The 24,488-nt window shown below is 47.7% G+C and overlaps 2 protein-coding genes across 2 annotated transcripts; both read left to right on the top strand.

Moving 5' to 3' along the window:
• Positions 1–208: 208 nt before the first annotated feature.
• Positions 209–14,347, top strand: LOC308655596 (PRAME family member 20-like; the record flags this gene model as incomplete). The annotated part of the gene is made up of 4 exons (XM_081305648.1): positions 209–495; positions 873–1,451; positions 2,245–2,722; positions 14,087–14,347. 4 exons carry the CDS (start codon positions 209–211, stop codon positions 14,345–14,347), a joined length of 1,605 nt encoding a protein of 534 aa, XP_081161774.1.
• Positions 14,348–14,529: 182 nt separating this feature from the next.
• On the top strand, positions 14,530–23,412 carry LOC308655594 (PRAME family member 12-like; the record flags this gene model as incomplete). The annotated part of the gene is made up of 4 exons (XM_081305646.1): positions 14,530–14,633; positions 14,768–15,349; positions 16,187–16,649; positions 23,350–23,412. 4 exons carry the CDS (start codon positions 14,530–14,532, stop codon positions 23,410–23,412), a joined length of 1,212 nt encoding a protein of 403 aa, XP_081161772.1.
• Positions 23,413–24,488: the final 1,076 nt, after the last annotated feature.

Below are 24,488 nucleotides of genomic sequence, written 5' to 3'. Positions count from 1 at the left end.
TGAAACAGAGGAGCCTACTGCATTAAGTCACATGGCACTCCAATTCCCATTTTATAAGGTCAAAATAATAAGCAAAGCTTTCGCCCATTAAGGTTGGGGTGAGTTTTAGACTCCCCAGTACCCCGTTCCCAGTGGCTGGCAATGGATGGGATAGTGGCCTTTTCCCTGGACCATTTTTCAGGATCCTTCTTCTTTCAGACTCCCCAGGATGAGCATCCAGTCCCCACCCACACTGCTGGAGCTGGCAGGGCGCAGTCTGCTGAGTGACAAGTCCAGGGCCATCCTGGATCTGGAAGACCTGCCCATAGAGCTCTTCCCACCACTCTTTGTGGAGGCCTTCAGCAGGGGTCACACTGAGGTCCTGAAGAAAATGGTGCAGGCCTGGCCCTTCACCTGCCTGCCCCTGGGGGCCCTGATGAGGCAGCCACAGCCTGAGATGCTCCAAGTGGCACTGGATGGGCTGGACATGCTGCTTGCCCAGCAGGATCGCCCCAGGTGAGGGGGACCCAGGTGGCCTGTATTGGAGCACCCTCAGTGCCAGGGAAGGGATGGGTATAGGCTGGGAGAGTTGGTGCTGAAGTGTGCTCCACAGGCTTCCTGTGCTGCCAGCAAGGAGGGTGGAGAGGCCTTAGCCATTCTGAGCCCCATCTGGGAAACGCTGCCAGATATGGAGGTGCTTGTGGCAGCTGTGCTGACCCCTGAATGAGGCTGTACCAGTCCCTGACTCAGACTATAAATGGGGGGCAATCAGGCTAGATTGGAGGGAAGTGGGTGGAGAAAAGTGAGACAGAAGGAAGAGGTGGAGCAGGGAGCAGCAGCTGAGAGGGGAAGGAAGGGGCCTCAGGGCTGAGACTCTGCTGTGTTCCCTGCAGGAGGTGGAAACTGCAGGTGCTGGATTTGCGGATGCTTCCACTTAACTTCTGGAGGACGTGGTCTGGAGCCGTGATCGATGCCTGCTCACCAGAGGACATGAAGAAGAATCGAATATTGGAACTTGGTCCAGCAATGGCAGCTAAGCAGCCCTTGAAGATATTCATAGACTTGTGCCTCACAGAAAGACCCCTGGATGAATTCCTGACTCTCTTGTTCCTATGGGTCACACAGAGAAGGGACATGGTACACCTGTGTTGCAATAAGCTGAAGATCTTTGGAAAACCTTCCGGCCACATCAGGAAGGTCCTGAGACTGCTGCAGCTGGACTCTGTCCAGAAGGTGCAAGTGCACTGCACCTGGGCACCCTCCATCTTGGCTGCTTGTGCTCCTTTCTTGGGCCAGATGAGGAACCTGAGGAAGCTGCTTGTCTCCCAGGTCCGTGTGCCTGCCCACACCTCCCCAAAGAAGCAGGAGCTGCTGCTCTCCCAGCTCACCTCGCAGTTCCTCAGGATGGACTGCCTGCAGATGTTGTGTGTGGATGCTGTCCTCCTCGAGGGCCACCTGGAGCAGGTGCTGGGGTGAGTAAGGGGGATGAGCTTCCTCTGCAGACCACTATCAGTAAATATGTGTGCCAGCCACTGACACTCTCATGGTGAACAAGGCACTGGAAGGTAAATAACCCATCATCTCTTCCTGTTGTATCCTGAAGCTCCATCTCCTAACCTGTGTTAGAGCAAAGGGCTAAACCAGGGTTCATGGTCTGGAAGTGACATCATGCTGGGAAGCCAGCTGATGAGGACAGGAGCTAGTGAGGTGGGTGTGAGGTTCCTTTCCTGGGAGCCCTGTCCAGTGACAGGGGTACAAAGCAGGGTAGAGGTGAGGACTTTGAGGGAGGGACGCCCCCACACCTGTACCTGTTCAACAAGGAATCTCTGTGTCCTCCCTCTGGGAGCAGAGGAGCCCACTTCTAATGCCCTCCTGGGGAAGGCAGGTCTGAGCTCCAGGTGATGACTCAGGGGTTGTGAGTGAAGAGCAGGGAGTGAGACCTTGCTGAGGGGCAGGGAGTGAGCCCTGCAGGGGTTAACCCCAGTGTGTTTTGACACATCTTTCCTGGGTTTGCCTTTGGCACATGACTCTTCCTGACTTCCTGGGGCTAGATATGTGGCTTTCTGCTTGTCATTGAGGGTGACATTCATAGAGATGGAGGACCCACCTGGTCACACAAGTAGTAGTGAAAGTTTCAGGTTGAAATGGAGTGACCTGAATGAGCAGATTCTACAAAATGTCAACCATGTTCAGATGGTCACAGTGACCTTAGCTTTGGGCCAATTCATCTTCTCCCTCAGAACTAACTGCCTGGTTCCTCCTTAGGCACCTGAAGACCCCCCTGGAGACCCTCTCGATAACCAACTGCCCGCTCTCTGATTCCGACTGGAATTATCTCTCCCGCTGCCCAAACACCAGCCAGCTCAGACGCCTGGATCTGAGATACATCAAAGTGACCAATTTCAGTCCAGAGCCCCTCAAAATTCTGCTGGAGACTGTTGCCTCCACCCTGAACAGATTGGACATGGAAGCCTGTGAGATCGCGGAATCCCAGCTCCAAGCCATCCTGCCTGCCCTGAGCCGCTGCTCCCAGCTCAGGACCCTGTGCCTTTTCCATAATCGCATCTCCATGTTGGTCCTCAAGGACCTGCTGTGTCACACTGCCACACTGAGCCAGTTGAGCATAGAGCTATACCCTGTCCCTCTGGAGAGCTATGATGCCCAGGGTGCCATCCACCAAGAGAGATGTTCCCAACTCTGTGCTGAGCTCACAGCACTATTGAAGGACTTTAGGCAGCCACAGGTCCTTGTGTTCTGTACTGTCCCATGTCCTCAATGTGGCAGCATGTTCCTCTACAACCAGGGCCTCAATCACTGTTTCTGTTCAACAGGTGCCTAGTTGGGTGTGTATAAAAAGCTGCCCTCTACGCAATTGGTTGTATAACCAGGATGTAGAGGGATCATGAAGGAGACTCAGAGCCCAGCATTTCAGACACTGCCTGAAGTGTGGATGGGGAAAGGAGTCAGATGCTGGGGGCTACGTTGGAAGGAAGCCCCTGAAGATTGGACCTTCTGTATAGAGCCATATGTCTGTATAGAGTCATCACAAGGGGCCTGGATTTTTAGAATGGGATTTAGGCTTCGTGCACACATGAAGAAACTATTTTGTTTCATGGATATTCTATAAATAAATTGTCTGAAATGAATGGGATCTCAAGATTAGTCCTCTGACATCTTCCCTTCTTAGGTGGCCTCAGTGCCACCCAGACACTCAAGGATCATTTATCCTTGTGAATCTCCACATAGACCTAGAACCTTGGCGACTTGGTCTTTGGATGCAATGCAAATAAAATAGGGTCTCAGGGCCTCACAAAACCTTGCCTGTCATCCTGCTACTAAGTCTTTCCTGAAATAATGTAATCATGGCCAATGAAACCATCCAAATTAGCTTTCATCAAAACAGTAGAATTATATAGGTAGATCACACTTGCAAATGTGTCTAAACTAAACTTAATAAATTACCACCTTCTGGTGGGGGAGAAGGTAGCTCATAACTGACAGATCTTCTAACACTTCCCATCTCTCCCTACCCAGGGACACAAGGCTTTCAATCAGCAGATGATCAGAGGATGGGGAAGGATGAGTTGGCTGTGGGCAAATGGGTGGCCCAGCTTGTGCTGCCTGGTCCTAGATCAAGATCCCCTAAATGATGACTCCTGCTGAGGACTCAGCCTGGTGGGATTATGCAGTGACGTTAGCCTTAGCTTCCCATCCAAGGAGGAGAAGGAGGTCCAGCCAATCTTCTTTTGAGTTATCCTAAAGCTGCCTGTGTACGTGTTCTAATTTGGGCCTGAAGGCTTCTCCATACACAGTGAACTAGAACCCAGTTGGATGTGTAAGCAGACTGCAGCTCACTCTTGGAACAGGTAGCAGAGTCCAGGTCCTACACAGCCAGCCCATCTGTCCCCCACACAAGGATCTGTGTGCCTCACCCCTCTTTATGACACTTCCTTTCCTCTGGCTCTATATCTAACTTGCATGTGTGGTGGGTGGGGTGGGGAGTTGTGAACAGCATTCATTCTGCTCTGCTGCTGGATTCTAGGATCAAATAAAGGCAAGGACGATCTGCAATATGAGATGTGTCAGCACTGGTTTTTTTAAGGGTTTTCATGAACAAAAATGGACTTGAAGATATTCTGGTGTGTCCAGACTTCTTGGATTGTATAAGGACTGAGAGCTGCATGTGTCCCCACACAGCCCTAGGGAAAAAGCACCCAGACTGCTCTTTGTATTCCTCATCTTTTGACTCTAGGTTCATTTGTGCTGTGAGACAGCCCACAGCTGTAGGATGTCATGACAAACAGGACCGGATGTGGAAGGGTGGCCGGGTCAGAAGGGGACTGGGTTCTACTCTCTGGAGTGCTACTGAAAGGTGCACATTCCTTTGTGCATCTGCATCAAAAGAGTCTAGATCCCCTTCAGGAACACTGGCCAATTTCACCTGTACAATCTAGGGACCCAGAACCCATGCTTTTCTACAGAAATGAATGAACTTCATAAAAAATAATGTAGTGCCTGGGGACATAGCTCAGTGGTAGAGCACTTGCCTAGCATGTGGAAGGGCCTGGGTTCCATCCCCAGAACCACAAATGTATGTGAACAAACAAATGAATAAGTAAATCCAATATTGATGTGACTCCAGGGGGATGTTTTAATTTGAAGAAAATTATGTAACTGTGAGGAGAACAGAGCCCATATAAACACAATGAAATGCATTGTTTAATTTGAATGCTGGTGAGCCTTTCTCAGAAACACCCTTGGTCAGGAAAGTGAAATGTTTTCCTTAAAATGGCAGATGTCATTTACGATATCCATTCAGGTGCTAACCAAGAACTTTATAAGTCCTAAAAAGAAAAGAGAAAGTTGGACATAGCAGAGACTCCTAAAACCTACCCGTGAGAACAGGGAGGGAGAAGCACTCTTTGGTTCCCCTACAAGATAAAGGGTGTTTGGGGGGGGATTGGCTCAGCAAGGAGGCTTGAGAAGAATAAGCATGCAGAGGGAATTCTGTCATTAGCCTCTTATGATTAAGTGTGTTTGCAATGTTTAAAATTAATCTAGAATTGTTTTCTATGAATTGATTATGTCTATTGGAGTGCCTAGCATTAAGGATTGTCAGGACCACTCAGACCCTGTATTAAATGTGCTCAGATGTGTCACTGGGCTCATACATGTCCCAAGCCTCTTAATTTCTGGATTTTTGTCCTAAATGTCATCAAGAGGGACACTGGGCTGTTCACATCCCCTGAGTACATGGGGGACCCCAGCCACCTGGCCCTTTGGGTTCCCCTTTCCAACTCTTAGGACTGGCTGCAGAGGACTGAAAAGATCCAGGTCCCCATCACCCAACCAACACCATCACTCCATGGAAACTCAGGGTAACACTGCGTATGTCAGGTAGGCTCGTCTCCTTCCTCCTAGACACCAGGGCTACATATTCAGTCCTCAGGGTGTTCTGGGGGCCAACTACCAACCCTTTCAGACACCTAGCCTTGTTTGTGCTTGTGGCTCTCTAATTTTTACTCATTCCTTTTTGGTCAATTCACAGTGTCCTGTTCCCCTTATGGGAAGGGACATCCTCACAAAGTTGGGGACTATGCTCTCCTTCTCCCCTCATAGATGCTTCTGTGCAGACTCACCTGCTGCTCCCCTGACCCTCACCCTCACCTTAGGACCATCCCCTACTCTGTTGGCCAGTCCCTCCCATGAGCCGCTTCTGAGGTGGACGTTTCCAGTCCTTCTACCACCTCACACCACGAGCCCATTCACATCTGTCAAAACCTCCTCCATTTTCTGCCCAATCTCAACACTTGCTCTCCCTCCTTGCTGATGCTGTCCCTCTCTTTGCAGAGCAGACTTGATCCTAACAGACTTTCTCTCCCCTCTGAGGATTTGAGCTGGTTTGGACTCTGGTCTGAGGGCCCAGGACAATGACCACACACTTTTTCCATTCACCTAGGGCTCTCCTTCTTTATCCACACACCGGCTCCCATTGGGAAGTGACTCTACCCTTCTCCTCCCTCCTCCTCACAAGTCTATCCCCTAGAGATGGCAGTGACAAGTCTCCTCTTGAGACACAAAAGTTAACTTAGATCTTGGCCCAGCACCAAGATTCTAGACCTTCCCATCCCTTCTCCTTCGAAAGTTCTCAGAGTCTTGGTTCCCAGATGGCTCCTTCTTCCTTCAGGAGGAAAGTAATCAGGCAGGGTAGGCAATAGTCTCTCTAGCCTCAGTTGTGGAAGAGCCTCCATTCCCAATATCATCAGGCTGAACTTGTGGCCCTCATCAGAGCCTTCACCTTGGCAAAGGGAGCCCCTCTCACTGTCTACTGCCCCTTGAAATACTTTTAGACTGAACTAAACTCCTTCTTTGGCTCTTCCTCTGTCACAGGCCCTCCCAAAGAAGCCATTCGACACCTCCCCTTTGAGCTTCTATATGGACAGCCCACCTCCCTGCTCAGCTCACCACCCTCTGATTCTCCACTACCCCTTGCTCCTCATCTTTTCTGGCCCCTTCTTGCATACACTAGGATCCTTCTTTGGCAACACAGGGATGTTGTTCTGCCAAAGCCAATTCTGCCTCTTCTCTTTCTCCCACTCTGTCTCCTGGTGACCTGGTACGTTTCCCACTCCCAAAAGCCCACCACCTCCTCTCAATTCTCTGCAAAATGGACTGGACTCTATTGGGTCATTCTGACCACTTGTTTGGTGGGCCACTTTGCGGGCATCCCATATCGTGTTGCTAACCCCCATTTAAAACAGTCCTCTCTGCCCTCGTATCCTGTGAGAGCACAGGTGTTTTTTGTTTTTTTTTTAAATAGATTGTAGTGGACACAGTGGCACACACCTGTAATTCCACCAACTCAGGAGCTGAGGCAGGAGGATTGTAAGTTCAAGCATAACCTACGCAAGTTAGTGAGACCCTGTCTCAAGATAAAAAACAAAAGAGAACTGGGACATGGCTCAGTGGTCAAATAGCCTTGTGTTCAATCCCCAGTTTCTCCAAAAAAGAGAAGGTTAGGAGTTGGTTCAGTGTGTAATAGGGGCTCAGTTGATGCTCTTTTACATATCTCTTGTAGCTTTGAAACTTACATTTTTCTCCCCCAGATCTTCTCCATTACCTCTCCTCCATGATCTTCTCCTTCCTGGTTTCTCCTTTCTAATGTCATTTTCTCTGAAACTGCTCTTTTAAAAAACCCGTTCCTGCTGATGGGCAGAAACACAGCATTTAGAAAAGGAGTTCCCTCTTTTCCTCTTTTGCTAGCAATTTAACAAACATTCTTTTTCTTTTTTCTGAAAACTGTGTACTCCTTATAGGGTTGGCATCAGGGAGACTGCGCTTTCAGCAACCAGTGGTATAGCTCCCTTGGGTTCAATCTCCAATACTAAAAATAAATAAGCAAGCAAGCAAGCAGGATCAGCATACCTTTCCCTAGGCCATTGGCAATTATTTCTGTTATAGTCGCCATGCTTGCCTTCCTGGCTTTAAAGGGTTTTAAACATGTTAGGTTCAGGACAGGCTGAGTAAGCTGTCTGCAGGGCATGCCTAGCAAAGTTAGATGCAGGGTGACCTGGCCACTCCAACCCTTCTGTCTTGTTCTTTATCATCTGTTTGCTTCAAGCCCAAATGCCCAAAAGCCCCTGCTCAAGGCTGAACACTTTACACCCCTGCTCAAGGCTGAACACTCAACCCCCCTTGTGCCAACAAGGCAGCTTGCAGACCCAGAGACTCCATTAGATTTGGGCTCTAAAAATTCCTTCCTGCCAGATCCCTCTCTCTTGCTCTTGCTCTCTCTTTCTTCTCTTGCTTTTGCTCTCCATTGCTCTCTTTTTCTTTTCTTTCTCTCTTTTCTCCTCTGTTGCACTGCTGCAATAAATATCTCTTGGTTGCTCCAAGTATTGTTGAGATACAGTCTTGCTAAGCTGCCTCAGTACTATACACACACACACACACACACACACACACACACACACACACGATCCAGCAGCCACATGCCTGACAAATGATTGCCATCAGGTTTAGACAAGTCTAGGGAGCCAACGGTGACCGTGTAATGGCTGAGGATATTCCATGACCACAGTGTCCCTGCTGAGGATGCTACTGTGAAACTCTGCAGAAACAAAATGAATTTATTTGTACCAAACCTGACAAAAGTGGAGGCAGGAGACCATGCAAGAGAAGGTCCTTAAGTTTGATATTTTGATCAAAGGAACTTTCAGGAGGACTCTGCCAAAACCACATAAACTCACACACACACACACACACACACACACACACACACACACACACTGCTTCCAAACCCCTGACTTTCCAAACAAGATCATCAGATTTTCTCTTGGCTCCCAAGAGATTAGTAAAACACAGAATGGGACCTGCAAACTCCAAGGAATGCCAGGAGAGCCTTTCTTCTGCACTCCAACTGAGATTATTATGGTTCATTCTTAAGCACATTTGGAAATTGGTGAACAAATGATACCAAAGATAATTCAAAATGGTGATAGCTTTCATGTGGAATGTTCCGGATGAACAACTGCCAAATAGCTGCACTCTAATAAGTACATTTTAGGCCAGAGGAGATGAGCCATGCATGTAATTCCACCTTCTCAGAAGGCTGAGGCAGGAGGATGGCAAGATTCATGCCAGACTTGGCAATTTGGCAAGGCTATTTTAAAACAAAACAAAATGGACTGGGCGGGTGTCTTAGTGGGAGAGTGCACCTGGTTCAATGTTCAGTCCTAGAGCTGCGGGGAATAACCTTTTATTATATATTGATTGATTGATCCTAGGAAATGAACTCAGGGGCACTTGACCACTGAGCCAAGTCCCCAACCCTACTTTGGATTTTATTTAGAGACAGGGTCTCACTGAATTGCTTAGTGCCTCACCTTGCTGAGGCTGGCTTTGAACTCTCAGTCTTCCTGTCTCATCCTTCCTAGCTTCAGGTTGGTTTTAACAAGGTCTCTGATTACTTGGAAAAACAAAAACTGAGTCACCTCTGTTAAAATTTGAATTGTTGTTTTCTATGACACAACTTTCTATATTACCTTTCAAAATCTTTCATTACTCTTGCTAAATGACTTATCTTTCATAATGATCTAGGCCCTTACTTTCATTAAGTGCTTTAAACCTTTTGAGGTTGTTGACTAACTTCTCTAGGATCAAATTCTACATTGTCACTTGACCTTGAGCTAACATTGGGATGTTCCTCAGGACTCCAGAATTTCTGAGAAATTTAGTGAGAACCTGTCTCAATAAAAAAATAAGTAAATGGGCTGTGGATGTAGCTGAGTGTTAAACCCTCCCTAGGTTTAATCCCCACTGCTAGAGAAAATTAAAACTAAATAAAATCACCACCTAAATATTTTTTATAAATGAACACCTAAACTATAAACTTTCTGCAAAAGTCCAGCTCCCAACAGAAAATCAGAGGCCTGGACCTGGAGATGAGAGAGCCAATGCCTATTGAACAGACAAAGTTGATTTTAACAGTGACTTCCAGGTAGAGGGAGCCCGAGAGCCACTCCCTCAAAACCCACCTGTTGCTCAAATGTGGCTCAATGTGTCTCTATGTTGATTCCTAGTCATCCAATAATTCCCCCAGTGGGAACTGAACCAACCAGGACAAGTTCATCCTGGCACTGAGATAGAATCAAACCCTAACCAAAGAATGGATGATTCAAGATGCTTCAGGAGAAAAGATCTTCATCACAAGAGGGAAACATAAATGGTGCCCAAATCAACAGGGAGTAACATGTGTCATAACCTGATGAGGGGGAGCGAGGGTGCTTCGAGGAGAAGGTCAGTGGGCAGCACTGCCTCGTGCAACAACTATCACAAACCAGACAGCCACAACCTCAGCTGTGCATAAAACTACCCCAACCTGTACCCTCAGGTGATGTAGGAGGACACCTGGCCACTCGCTGCCTGTTGTCCTTGAACTGAGGCCACCCTTGGTACTGAATCTGTGCAGCCAGTGATAATTGATTCAAAGCTGCCTTTGACACCCTGTCTCCCTTTGCCTCCTGGATGGGGCTCTGACTCATCGTTCTTTGGGTGTCCTGCATTCCTGACCTATTATATCTGACTACCCTTGTCCTTTGGAGAGCCACTGTCTGTTGTGACTTAGGTTGACAGTAACATCTACCTGCCTCCTGCACCAAGTCAAGGGTTGTAAGAGAAGGCAGGGCTGTGGCATGAAGTCACCCTTTCAGCTGGCTACACGCAGACAAATGGCAGAGAAATTTAGAATTCAGTTGAGAGACTAGATTCCAATTGTTGTGGAGCCTAAAAATCAATGAGGTCCCTAAAATAGCCTTAGCCCTACTTCAGTGCACACATAGGAGATTAAATGTGGGTTATTTGTGGTAAGTCATTATGTGAAACAGAAACCAAATATAACCTCAGCCAATTGTAAATATCCAACTAACATATGATTATGTGATGTGAGCAGGGATATTTTCCAACAAGAGACCCAAAACGATTTTAATGGTTTAGATGATGTGTCTCTCAATAGCTCACATGTGACAATGTTTTTGAGGAGAAATGATTGGTTTAGAACCTTCACCTACTCAGTGAATCAATCCCTGATGGGATTAGTGATAAGTGGGAATGGGTAGAGTGTGGCTGGAGGAAGCTGATCATTGGGGGTGTGAATATGGGTGTATATTTTATATCTGGCAAGTGGCCATCTCTCTCTCTCTCTCTCTCTCTCTCTCTCTCTCTCTCTCTCTCTGCTTTCTAATGATGTGAGCCACTTCCCTCTGCCACACTCTTCCACCATGATGTTCAGCCTCACCTTGGAGGTGAGGCCACAAGCAATGCACTGCAGTCTCTGGATTGAGACCTCAGAAACCATGAGTCCCCAAATAAACTTTTCCTCCTCTGTAGTTGTTGGGGTTGGGTGTGGTAGTGACAGCGTGAAAAAGCTGACTAACACAAAGACAGAACAACAAAGCAGAAATGCAATTCTGTAACTGCCGCCAATGAAACCATTCCTTCTACATCTTCCCTGTAAGTCCTCCCCTCACATGGCTCATCATCCAAGCACTCCCTCTCTTTCTGTCTCTCTGTCCTCAATTCCTGAATTATGTTTTTCAGACTCCTCATATTTTCCTCTGTGTTCTTCTCACAGCCCAAAGGGCCCTGGAAACTGCCTGGGGCCAAGTTTACCTGGGAGATGTGCCCTGGGGGGTCCCTGATTCTGAGGGAAGGCTCTCAGGTGGTGGCTGTCCTGAAGACAGGGACACCTGGTATCCAAACCTGTGTCTTTCTGTCCAACATTCCAAGTTGCCCACAGTTTCCACCCTCTCTGGATTTCAATTTTTCCATCTGGTGGGGGATGGAGGCCCATGCCTGTGATCCCAGTGACTCTGGAGACTGAGGCAAGAGGATGGGAAGTTTGAGGCCAGCCTCAGAAACTTAGTGAGGACCTAAGCAATTTTGTGAGACCCTGTCTTAAAATCGAAAAAAAAAAAAAAAAAAAGGAGAAGCGCTAGGATGTGGCTCAGTGGTAGAGCACCAACGGGTTCAATCCCCGGTTCAAACAGACAAACAGGACAAGTCTTGCCCCAAGTCTAGAAGACTGATTTCACCCTTGGTGTCCATTCTTCCTCCTGAGTGGCCCTGATCTACTGCAAGGTAATGTCACACCTATGTGACTGTTGGACACCTGGTTTCCATCTGTTTTCTTCGTGCATAACGCTAGTATCTTCAAAAAGCTGTTTTTACTATGGAATATTTAGAAATTATTTTTTTAAAAAAATATTTTGGATATGGCAAAGATATCACAATGATATTTGGGGGGTTTTGTTTTTTCTTACTGTAGGGATTCAGTGCTTTTGTGTCTTCCATGCAGGAGAGTCACATATGGGTAAAATTCAGTCCACCGTGTGGAGTGCATGGATGGAGGCAGCCCTGGCCCTCACTCTCCCTGATTCTGCCCTCCTGCAAAAACATGGGATTCAATCAATTAATCTGGAGAAAGAAAATCCGATCAGGATTACGTGGGTGGAGATTGGGGAATGTGATTAGATACTGCTTTCTGATTGGATACTAGTCAAAAGGTGGAGGTGGGGGCGTGGTCTGGGAGGTCCATAAAGGCTTCTGCGGAGCCAGAGGAGAAACACAAGAGTCCTGGAGCCCAAGGAGAACCATCACCACATGCTGAGGCTTTGAGCACCCCGCACACCTGGAAAGATCCCGTAAGTCCCACACCGCCCTGAGCCCCACCAAGTCACCTCCTCACCTGTGCGGATTCAGAAACAATTTTCTGTTTTTTCTCATGAACCAATTTAGGACTTAGGGTTTGCCTCTCAGTGTAGTTTTTCGTTTATCCTGAACATTAAGATTTCCACTTTAGTTTATGTCTCTTTCAATTTTCATTATTTCTTTCTTTCTTTCTTTCTTTCTTTTTTTTTTTTTGGTTCCAGGGATTGAACTCAGGGACACTCAACCACTGAGCCACACCCCAGCCCTATTTCATATTTTATTTAGAGACAGGATCTCACTAAATTGCTTAGCACCGCTCTTGCTGAGGCTGGCTTTGCATGCATGATCCTCCTGTCTCAATCTCCGCAGCCCCTGGGATTATAGGCTTGTGCACGCATGTCCCCCATTTAAAAAAAATAAATACATAAGTTTACATGGACTGCATTCTTTTATCTATCTATTTAGTTGGAAGTGCTGGTGATTGAAACCAGGGCCTTGTGCATATGAGGCAAGCATATACCAACTGACCTAAACCCCAGCCCACCATTTATTAATTTTGTTGTGCTGCTGAGGATCAAACCCAGTGCTTCACACGTCCTAGGCAACTGCTCTTCCACTGAGCTCCAGCCCCACCTACTTTAAAACTACTTAATTAGATTGCAAACCTGTTACAATCTAATTGATTAGAATTCTATTTTCTTTTATTTAAGGAAGATTTATTTATTTATTTGTATATAATATTTATTTTTTTAGGTTTAGGTAGACACAATATATTTATTTTTTATTTTTATGCTGTGTTGAGGATCGAACCCAGTGCCTCACCCATTCCAGGTGAGTGCACTACTGCTTCAGCCATATCCCCAGCCCTGGAATTCTATTTTTTTTTTTTTTAAAGAGAGAGTGAGAGAGGAGAGAGAGAGGAGAGAGAGAGAATTTTTTTTTTAATATTTATTTTTTAGTTCTCGGCGGACACAACATCTTTGTTGGTATGTGGTGCTGAGGATCGAACCCGGGCCGCACGCATGCCAGGTGAGCGCGCTACAGCTTGAGCCACATCCCCAGCCCCCTGGAATTCTATTTTCTGATAATAAAAATATTTATATTGTGCATCCTTAAAATTATACTTTTTGCTGTGCTTGGTGGCACATGCTTATAATCCCAGCAATTTAGGAGGTTGAGGAAGCAGGAGGATTAGTGTTCAAAGCCAGCCACAGCAAATTAGCAAGGCCCTAAGCAGCCTCAATATAAAAAATAAAAAGAGCTGAGGATGTGGTTCAGTGGTTAAGTACCCAGAGTTCAATCTTTGGTATCAAAAACAAACAGGGCTGGGGATATAGCTCAGAGGTAAAGCACCCTGAGTTTAATCCTGTGCCAAAAAGTTAATAAATACAAAAAAACAAAAAAAAAAACAAAAGGGGTAAGGGTGTAGCTCAGTGGTAAGCTACCCGTTGCTTCAAACCCTAGTATCACCAAAAAAAAAAAAAAAAAAAAAAAAAGAAAGAAAAGAAAAGTATAAGTAAGTAAATTAATTTAAAAATTGCTCTTTTTAAAAATGAAAACCAATGACACCCACTTTAGTTATTTATTTACTGAAGCTAGGAATTGAACTCAGGGGCACTCTACTACTGAGCTACATCCCCAACCCTATTTTATTTTTCATTTTGATACGTGGTCTCACTAAGTTCTAGGCTGGCCTGGAATTTGTGATCCTCCTGCCTCAGTTTCCCAAGCCATGGGGTTATAGGCCTGAACCACCAGGCCAGGTTTGGCAGCCAAAGAGTGAAATTGGATCAACTGATTGCCAAAGCATCCACTTGGCTGAGTGGTTTCCTCGGGTGGGTATAAGGTAGAGCTATGGAGCTTGGCTGTGAATGATGTGTTTGGGTGGGGCATCCCCCAGGATCCTTCCATGCAGACTCCAAAGAATGAGCAGCGGACCCCACCCACACTCCAGGAGCTGGCAGGGCGCAGCCTCCTGAAGGACAAGTCCAGGGCCATCCTAGCTCTGGAGGACCTGCCCATAGAGCTCTTCCCACCACTCTTCATGGAGGCCTTCAGCGGGGGACACACTGAGGTTGTGAAGAAAATGGTGCAGGCCTGGCCCTTCACCCGCCTGCCCTTGGGGGCCCTGATGAAGAAGCCACAGCTGGGGAGGATCTGAGCAGCACTGGAGGGGCTGGACATGCTGGCTGCCCAGCAGGATCGCCCCAGGTGAGAGGGACCCTGGAAGGCAGCGCCTGGGGGTTCAGGGAGGTGATGGCTGTGGGCAGGGAGAGTAGGTGCTGAAGTGTGCCCAGCAGGCTTCCTGTGCTACCAGCAAGGAGGGGTGGAGAGGCCTTGGCCATGCTGAGCCCCGCCTGGGAGGGGCTTCCAGATGTGGAGGTGCTTGTGGCAGCTGTGCTGACCCCTGAAGGAGGTTGTGCCTGCCCCTCCTTCAGCTGGTACAGGTGGGGGCACCAGGCTGGATTGGAGGGAAGTGGGTGGAGAAAAGCCAGACAGAAGGAAGAGGTGGAGCAGGGAGCAGCAGCTGAGAGGGGAAGGAAGGAGCCTCAGGGCTGAGACTCTGCTGTGGTCCCCGCAGGAGGTGGAAACTGCAGGTGCTGGATTTGCGGAAGGTTCATGGGAACTTCTGGAGGACGTGGTCTGGAGCCGTGGTCGATGCCTGCTCACCAGGAGTCATGAAGGAGAGGCAAACAGTGAAGGCCTCTCCAGACACAGGGCCCACTCTGCCCTTGAAGGTGTTAGTAAACCTGCGCTTTCAGCAAAGACCCCTGAATGCATTCCTCTCCTTCCTCTTTCGCTGGGTGGATGAGAGGAAGGGTCTGATACAGCTGTGCTGCGAGAAGCTGCAGATGTGCCCTTTGCCTGTTCGTACCATCGAGAAGATCTTGGAGAGGTTGGATCTGGACTTTATCCAGCAGTTGGACGTGCAGTGTTTCTGGAGACTGTCCACCTTGGCTACTTTTGCCACCTATTGGGGCCAGATGACCAACCTGAGGAAGCTCTTCTTCTCCCACGTCTATGTGTCTGCCTATGCTTCCCAGGAGGAGAGAGATCAGTTGATGGATGACATTACCTCACAGTTTGCCAAGATGGACAGCCTCCGGAGGCTGTACCTGGATGGTGTCTTCCTCCTAGAAGGCCGTCTGTGCCAGGTGCTCAGGTGAGGAAGCAGAGGGATCTGTCCTAGGACATCAGAGCAAACTCGTTGTCACATGAAACTTCAGCGGGCACCTGCTGTGTGCCAGCCATGGTGACTTAACATTGATGGAGATGTTAGAAAGTCAATGAAGTGTTTGTTTCACTCTGTCCTGAAGCCAGGTCTCACCTAAACCCCCACACAGAAGCAGAGTCCTAAACAGGGGTCCGTGGTCTGGGGAGCAGAACTCTGCTGGGGAGCCCGGTGGGGGGAGAGGAGCTAGTGAGTGGGTGTGAGGTTCCTTCCCTGGGAGGCCTGTCCAGCAAAGGTGGGGAGAAGCATGGTGGAGGGGAGGGCACTGGAGGAGGGAAGCCCCCACACCTGCACCTTTCAACAGAGAAGCTCTGTGCTCTCCAGTGGGGAGCAGGGGAGCTGCCGCCAATGCCCCCCTGGGGAAGGCTGCTCTGAGCTCTGGGTGGTGATTCTGGACTGGAGGGTGAGGAGCAGGGGTGGAGGGTACAGGTGTGAGCCCCGCAGGAGGGCAACCCCAGTTTATGCAGCTCCATCTTGCCTGGGTTTGTTATTTGTGAATGTCTCACCCTGACTCCCTCTGCCACAGCTGTGGCTTTCTGCTTGGCAGCCAGGAGGGGTGCCTTATAGATGAAGGACCCACCTGGTCACACAAGTGGGGGTGAAAGGCTCAGCATGAAATAGGGTGACGGGAACAAGCAGATTCTGCAACAGGCAGAGTCCTGGGTGGAGACCATCATCAGAAGGTCTGGGTGACCTTGGGCTTGGGCCAATTTGTCTTCTCCCACCTTGACCTCACTTCTCAGAACTAACTGCTTGATCTTTGCTTAGGCTCCTGAAGACCCCCCTGGAGACCCTCTCAATAACCGACTGCCTGCTCTCAGATCCAGACTGGAATGATCTGTCGGAGTCTCCAAACCTTGACCAGCTAATACACCTGACGCTGTGGGGCAGCAAATTGACGAGTTTCAGTCCTGAGCCCCTCGTAATTCTGCTAGAGAATGCTGCAGCCACCCTTGAGACCCTAAACTTGCAGGACTGTGGGATCACCAACTCCCAGCTCCAGGCCATCCTACCTGTCCTGAGCTGCTGCTCCCAGCTCAGGGTCTTGAGCTTCAATGGGAATGACATCTCCATGTCCATCCTCAGCAACCTGCTGCTTCACACTTCTAGGCTGACCCGGTTGAGCCTAGAGAAGTACCCTGCCCCTCTGGAGAGCTATGATGCCCAGGGTGCCATCCACCCAGGGAGACTTTTCCAACTCATCGATGAGCTGATGGAGATACTGAGGGATGTGAGAGAGCCAAAGAACGTCCTTTTCTATACTAAACCCTGCCATAGATGTGGCAACTGGTTTATCTATAACCTGCCCTCCAGTCCGTGTCACTGTTGGCTGCCTGCCTAGTGGGATGCATATATGAGAAATGTTCTCCTGTGCACTTGAAAATAAAGATAAGACACGAGTGTCTCTCCAAGGGGAACTAGAAACAGGATGCCAGGGCACTGCTTAACATGAGTGGGTACAGAAAAGCTGATGCAGGAGGCCTGGGTCACAGAGGCTTGCTTCCCGTCGGGAGACTTGGAACCGATGGGGACATGTGTCTTAGGAGTCAGAAACAGGAATCTGAATTTCTGGAAGTACATTTGTGCTGAGAGGTACACAGGGCATGACCCCTGCATGGATGGTTGCAAATGAGCGACTTGCAAATGAGCCACTTGGGGAACTTGCAGCAGAGCCTCTGCTGTCCTCCACGGTTTTCAGCTTAAAGGTCAGAAAGCTAACCCAGTGGCTGACCAGTGCTGATCAGTGACACTGGAGCCGAGGACCTCATGGCATCACAACAGTGCAGGGCCATTCTGAGTATACCCTCCATTCTTTACTTCTCTCTGGGTGCCATTCCTTCCGATGCATGTGGCTGTTGGATGGGGTAATGCGCCTGTGGTTGCCCACGGAACTGAGAACACTAACCTGCTCTCCAAAGGAGTTTATCTGAGGATAGTAGGAGACTTCCATCTGAGTTATTCAGGTCATAGTGGGCCACAGCTTTATCCACAAGGGCTGAGGTTCAGGTAAAAATAGTCTGAGTCTTTGTGTGTGTGTTTGTGTGTGTGTGTGTGTGTGTGTGTGTCTGTGTGTGTGTGTTGGGGATTGAACCCAAGGGTGCCCTACTACTATTGAGAACGTCATGGAATACAACTTATAAATCCTTGTACAATTTAACAACCCATCAGTCAAAAAACCTAAAGGGAGTTTGGACATGTACCCAAGAGTTAGGTGCAATAGATAAAATTATAAATGCAAGATTTCCTGCAATTCCAAACCCCAGCACCTGTCATCTAATGGGCCTGCAGACTCCAAATGGTTCGCAGCAGACACCTCCACTCTGCTGTTCTGGTACCCAGGTGATAAGCAGAGCCAACACTGTTGCCTTCTGAAAAATCAGCAATAAACCCAGACTGGGAATCTACAAGTGTGCCCTGAAACCCCACATCACCCCTCTCAGGCATTACGCCAAGACCTCTCATCCATACAATGTCCTAGAAATGCCTCTCACTCAATTTGCAAATGATTTGTTTTATGGTCTCCTACCGCACAGGATTCTAAAATAGTTTTTCTTCCCCTTTAAGAGTAGGTGACAAATGAGAGCTATAAGACCTCCTTGGATAAACTTGAGTTCTCTGCAGAAGAAATCCATCATGCCTGGAGCAGTGGCACATGCCTGTAATCCCAGCAGCTCCTGAGGCTGAGGCAGAGGGATTGCAGGTTCAAAGCCAGTCTCAGCAAAAATTGAGGCACTAAGCAACTCAGTGAGACCCTGTCTCTAAATAAAATACAAAATAAGGCTGGGGTTGTGGCTCAGTGGTCCAGTACCCCTGAGTGAAATCCCAGTACACCCCCCCAAAAAAAAACCACAAAGAAATAAAGAAAAAGTCTATTACTTAGGTTATGCTCTGATTAAGCAGGAAATTTCCCTCTTACCTGAAGAAGAAAAGACATCCCAGGTCTCCCTAAACCCAGAACTGAGATAATTAAGAGGTTTCTCTTCCATCTCTAAGATTCAAATCCTCTATGATATTGTAACCCAGCTTTTATAATTTCTCTCTAAAAGTTTTTTTTCAGTACTTGGGATGGAACCCAGAGGCTCTCTAGCACTGAAATACAACCTCAGTCCTTTTAACAATTTTATTTTGAGGTAGGGTCAGTTGCCTGAGCTGCTGGACACAATGGCACAGAACTAAAAGCCCAGCAGCTCAGGATGCTGAGGCAAGAGGATCATAAGTTCAAGGCCAGCTGCAACCATTTAGGGAGACCCTGCCTCAAAAAATAAAAAGGGCTGGGAAGTGACTCAGTGGAAGTGCACCCCTGGGTTCCATCCCCAGCACCATCAGTGAACAAATAAATTGCACTCGCTACACCCGGGCACTGGTGATATCAGAGAAGGAGATGCTGGAGAGAGACCGAGGGACCTCAGGGTCTGGTCCCCTGTTTAGTCCTGAAGGATGGACTCATCACCACCCACACAGAAGCAGAGGGCTAAACAGGGGTCTGTGGTCTGGGAAGCAGAACTCTGCTGGGAAGCCAGGTGGTGGGGAGAGGAGCTAGTGAGTGGGTGTGGGGTTCCTTCCCTGGGAGGCCTGTCCAGCGAAGGTGGGGAGAAGAGGGTAGAGGGGAGGGCACTGAAGGAGGGAAGCCCCCACCTGCACCTTGTAACAGGGAAGTTCTGTGCTCTCCAGCAGGGAGCAGAGAGCCACCTCCAATGCCCCCCTGGGGAAGGCTGCTCTGAGCCTCAGGTGGTGATTCAAACTTGAGGGTGAGGAGCAGGGGTGGAGGCCTTGCAGATGGTGGACCTACCTGGTGTAAGGCTTACCCTGAAATGTGTGATGTGAATGAGCAGATTCTGCAACAGGCAGAATCTTGGGTGTTGACCATCATCAGGGGTCAGGGTGACCTTGGGCTTGGGCCAGTTTGCCTTCTCCCACCTTGACATTGCTCCTCAGAATTAACTGCCTGGTGTCTCCTTAGGCAACCCTTCCCACCAGATGCTCTCAGTTACTAACTCGCTGTACTTGGAATCAGAATTGAAGCATCTGTCCCTGGGCCTGGGTATCAGACAGCTGAATCTTGATGGCATCAAAATTTAAACCCAGATGTGGTGGTGAACACTTCTACTCCTAGTGGCTCAGGAGTCTGAGGCAGGAGGATCAGAAGTTCCAAAACAGCTTCAGCAACTTGGCAAGACCCTGTCTCGAAATACAAAAGGAAGTGGACTGGGGATGTAGGTCTGTGTTAGAGCACCCCTGGGTTCAATTCCCAGTCCCCCTTCCTCCAAAAAATGTCCAGTTGAAGTCCTGTGCCCCTCCAAGTTCTGCTACAGAAAGGTCGTAGCTACACTGCAGACCCTGGAATTGCAGACTGTGAGGTCATGGACTCACAGTTCCATGCCACCTGCCTTCCCTGAGCCGCTGCTCCCAGTTCACCATGTTCAGCTTCTATGGTGCCTCCCCAGGTTAGTCCTGGAGAACCACTTGCTGCACTGTGCCAGGCAGAGCCAGTTAAGCCTAGAGCGTGTGCCCCGCCCCTCTGGAGACCAATCAGTGTGCTACTCTCCACATTGGTGGTTTGGCCCGCTTCATGCTAAGCTGATGGGGATACTGAGGGACATTAGGACTCCCCTGAACATCTGGATCTGTGCCTCCTCTTGTGCTTACTTGGTACACAGGTGCACTTTAACCTGGTGCAACTGGATGTTTCATGGCCCAGATCCCTGTCAGGAAGCAGCTATGCCACTACTGTGTGCCTTCCCAGTTGAGTGCATAGGAAAAGCTTTCCTCTGGGAACATAGAGATGAAACGTAGCATGTGGCTGCAAATTCAGAGGACACAGAACCCTGGCTTCAGGGTAGCTGGGAAAAGACTGAGGTGAAGGATTCCCCGCTTCCTGGGGTGGGAATAGAACTTGGCCTTCCTGCCCGCTAGGTAAACACACTACCCCTGAGCTGCATTCACAGCCTCAGCAAGTTAGCCAGGCCCTCAGCAACTTAGTGAGAACCTGTCTGAAAATCAAAAAAAATTGAGGGCTAGGGATGTGGCTCAGTGGTAGAGCACCCCTGGGTTTCATCCCTAGTACCAAAATTTGTTTAAATGTAAAAATTAAAGGGCTGGGGATATAGATCAGTAGTACAGAGCCTCTGGGTTCATTCCCTTGGACCACAAAAATGAATGAAAGATGAATAAATGGACTGGCATGGTGACACATGACTGTAATCCTGGCAGCTCAGGAAGCTGAGGCAGGAGGAGTCAAAGTTCAGGTCCAGCCTCAGCAACTCAGTGAGGCCCTAAGCAATTTAGCAAGACCTTGTCTCAAAATAAAAACACAGAGGGTAGGGATGTGGCTCAGTGATTAACCTTCCTTGGGTTCAGTCCCCAGTACCAAAAAGGAATTAAAAAATAAAGTTTTAAGGAAAATTAGCGTTCAGCATCCAGAAGAGTGTGGATTTGGGGAGCACAAGGCTGTTTACCTGCAGTGATCTCAAGATAAAGTTTTCCAAGTAGTAGATTTCACATGCCACCTGCTGGTAGCTCAGAAGTCGTGGCATGAGTTTTTATAAGCATAACTACCATTGACTATTTTGAGTGGTATATTTCAAAACCTAGTACTGTAAAATGATGTTTGAGTATAAATATTTGTGCTGTGATTTTTTATATAATGTGCATATTAATTGATTTCAAAACTGTAAGGAAAGTTTAGTACTGGGTTAGGTTTTTGTTATTGTAACTAAAATGCCTGACATAAAGAACTTAAAACAGAGAGCTGGGCAGGGTAGCACATGAGTGTAATCCAAGCGGTTCAGGAGGCTAAGACAGGAGGATCGCTAATTCAAAGCCAGCCTCAGTATAAGTAAGGCACTAAGCAACTCAGTGAGAACCTGTCTCTAAAATAAAAAATAGGGCTGTGGATGTGACTCAGTGGCTGAGTGCCTCTGAGTTGAATCTCTGGATCTCCACCACAAAAAAAAAAAAAAAAAAATTGAAATGGGCATGAAAGTGCCCATCTGTGAACCCAGGAGGTTGAGGCAGGAGGATCACAAGTTCCAAGCCAGCTTGAAACCTTAGTGAAATCCTGTCTCAAAATTTAAAAAATAAAATTAAAATGAACTTTGGAGTAGCTCAATGGTAGACGAACCCTTGGGTTCAATTTTCAGTACCAGGAAAAAAAAAAAACAAGGCAGAAGATTTCTTTTGGCTCCCAGCTGGAGAGCCTCAGCCTCACAGTGGAGAGCTCCACTGTTCTGGCCCCTGAGTGAGGCAGAACAACATGGCCCAAGGGCCTGGTGGAGCAGAGCTGCTCAGCTCCTGGAAACCAGAAAGCAGAGGAAGCAAGAAAGAGGTCAGAGGAGTTCATAACCCACTTCAATCTAATGTATGAAATATGATATGTCAAGAGCTTTGTAATGTTGTGAACAACCAATAAAAAAATTAAATTAAAAATAAATAAATAAATAAAAAATAAAAAGAAACAGAAAAAAATTATATCTATTCTTGTAATGTACAGTATGTGTACAAAAAATGTCTTATTAAATATCAGGCATAAACTCTAAAAAAAAAAAAAAAGAGGTCAGCAACAAGACACAACACCCAGGGGCCAGCCGCCTAGTGACCTACCTGCTCCAGGGACGCCACCCCCCTTACAGTTACAGCTCAGTAACGCACTCAAATTGTTAGCTCCTCCAGTAGATTAAACACTGAGGGGTTACAGCCTCACTACCTAAGCCCCACCTCTGACCTTGCTGCACTGGGGATCACGTTTTTGTTTTTTTTTTTTTTCAAAACGTGAGCTTTTAGGGGAAGATTTCTAGATCCAAACCATAAGAAGTCCTTTCAAATACTACAATAGGATTTTTTTTCCATTTTTTTTAACAGAGAGAGAGAGAGAATTTTTTAATATTTATTTTTCAAATAAATATTTTCGGCGGACACAACATCTTTGTTTGTATGTGGTACTGAGGATTGAACCTGGGCCACACGCATGCCAGGCGAGCGCGCTACCGCTTGAGCCACATCCCCAGCCCCTACAATAGGGTATTTAAAATAAATGTCTATTTTGATTTGCTCTCCCAAAACAAACAAGACTTAAAAAATTAATTTTAGACTTAAATGAGTGAGATTTGTTTCTTTAAATAAGCATTCAGTATAGTTAAATGTTAGCTGGGCATGGTGGCTCATGCCTGTCATCCTAGCACCTCCGGGGGCTGAGGCAGGAGGATTGCAAGTTCAAAGTCAACCTCCCCAGTATGGCAAGGCCCTGAACAACTTAGTGAGAATCTGTCTTAAGTTTAAAACAAACTACAAAAACAGGGCAGAGATGGTGGGCTGGGGATGTGGTTCAAAGGTAAAATGGCCCCAGTTTCAATTCTCAAAAGGAGGGGACTGGGGATGTGGCTCAGATTAAAGTGCCCCAGGGTTCAATTCCTATTACCAGAAGAAAAGAAAGAAGAGGAAGAGGAAGGAGGAAGGGGAAGTAGAGGAAGGAGGAGGAGGAAAGGAAGACAGATTTTAAGGACAGGTAATTAGTGTAGTTAGGTAAATCGGGTCAAATATCAAGTTCCATAAAGAAAATGGAGACCATAGTGGGAATGGAAGAAGAGGGTGTCCCATCTGAGTTTGGGAAACCTGAACAAGACTTGGGTTATTGAATGTTAATGTCTCCAAGGCCTGGGACGCATCCCAGAGAACTGTTCAGCAAGTAGCTCCCAGCAAACAGGGAGGCACTAATCAAACCACCCCTGGCCCTTCCTGCCCATATCACTCCTCCCCTTGCTCCTCCCTGGCCCATGCTTCCACCTATTTCCCACCTTTTGGCCTTCCCTCCTGCATCCCCCACCACTGCAGGATGGAGGGAAACAAAGGACAGGGGTGTGGGAGGACTAAAAGAAGATCTTAGCTATAAAAAAGGGGAGACCCCCCTTCCATGGATTCCACCTTTTTGGTCCCAGAGAGGGGGAGATGTTGAGAGCCACTGCCGAAGAAGCCCCAGCAAACTTCGAGCTGCTGGCTGATGATTGGCTCACAGTGGCCCCAGCAACATCTAGCTGATTGGCTCCTCTGCGGTGATGCTCATTGGGCTGTTTCCCTGCCCTTTCAGACCATGGAGCTGCTCACTGAAGGACTTTTTTGGCTCCGCCCACATGACCCAGCCAATCAGCCTCAAGAGCAGGAGGATTGTGGGAGGTGGTGAGGCTTGTGTGGGTGAGAGGCTTGTGGGAAGCCGGTGGTGGCAGTTGGGCTCTGAGGGTTTTTCCTGAGGAGCTGTTTTGTTTGGCATGTGTGGTTCTAAAAATAAAGTTCGTTTCTTTTGACAAGTGGCTCCTGAATTGTGCCCAGCCAGACTGCGGTACCCCTTCTTTCTCTGGGGGGAAGTCATTTCTGCTGTCCTTTAATAAAGCCTTCTGTTAAACCACGATGCAAAGAAGACCCCAACTCCAATTTTAAATCAAATTAAAGCAAGCTTGTATTCTGGCCGGCCTGAACTCTCTCCTGAAACCCATAGGTTAGAGGACAGTCCCCCAACTCTCTAGGAGCAAGGTTTTATAGCACAAAAAGCTGCAAAATGGGGGGTCTTGAAACTTACACATTTAAAGATTTTGACAAGCATAATACAAAGGTAGGTAGTAGGTTAATGATCTACATGGCTCAACATTTCAAGTTAGGGAGTAAATTCAGATCCCAAGCCAGAATTTATGAGGCCCCACTAAGGTTTCAGAGAGGTTGTTATCTGGTCAGGAAAAGCCAGGCATGGGTGAGTTCCAGGCACGGGCAGGCATTCCAAGTAAGTTTAGAAATCTCAGTAATTTATAGTAAAACAGAAATGACCTTTTCATGTCTTTGTGACAAGATGGCTCCCAATCTTAAAATGGAATTAGGCTGGGCTCATCACCTTCCTCTGTCCCCCCTCCCCTTGGCTCAAAGTGCCTCTCTGGAGTTATACTTCAGCATTCAGGGAAGCAAGGACTCCCTGGTAAACAGAAGGAGAAACCACATTAGACCTGGAAGCCTACCCTTATGTTTTTTTAACATAGACTGGATTTTGTTTGTTTGTTTGTTTTGTTTTAGAGTAGTTTTAAAACCACAGCAA

The sequence above is a fragment of the Spermophilus citellus genome, assembly GCF_964194105.1.
Source record: "Spermophilus citellus genome assembly, chromosome: 9".
NCBI lineage: Eukaryota > Metazoa > Chordata > Mammalia > Rodentia > Sciuridae > Spermophilus > Spermophilus citellus.
The sequence above is the reverse complement of the archived record's forward strand: the minus strand, read 5'-3'. Positions and strand labels throughout refer to the sequence as shown.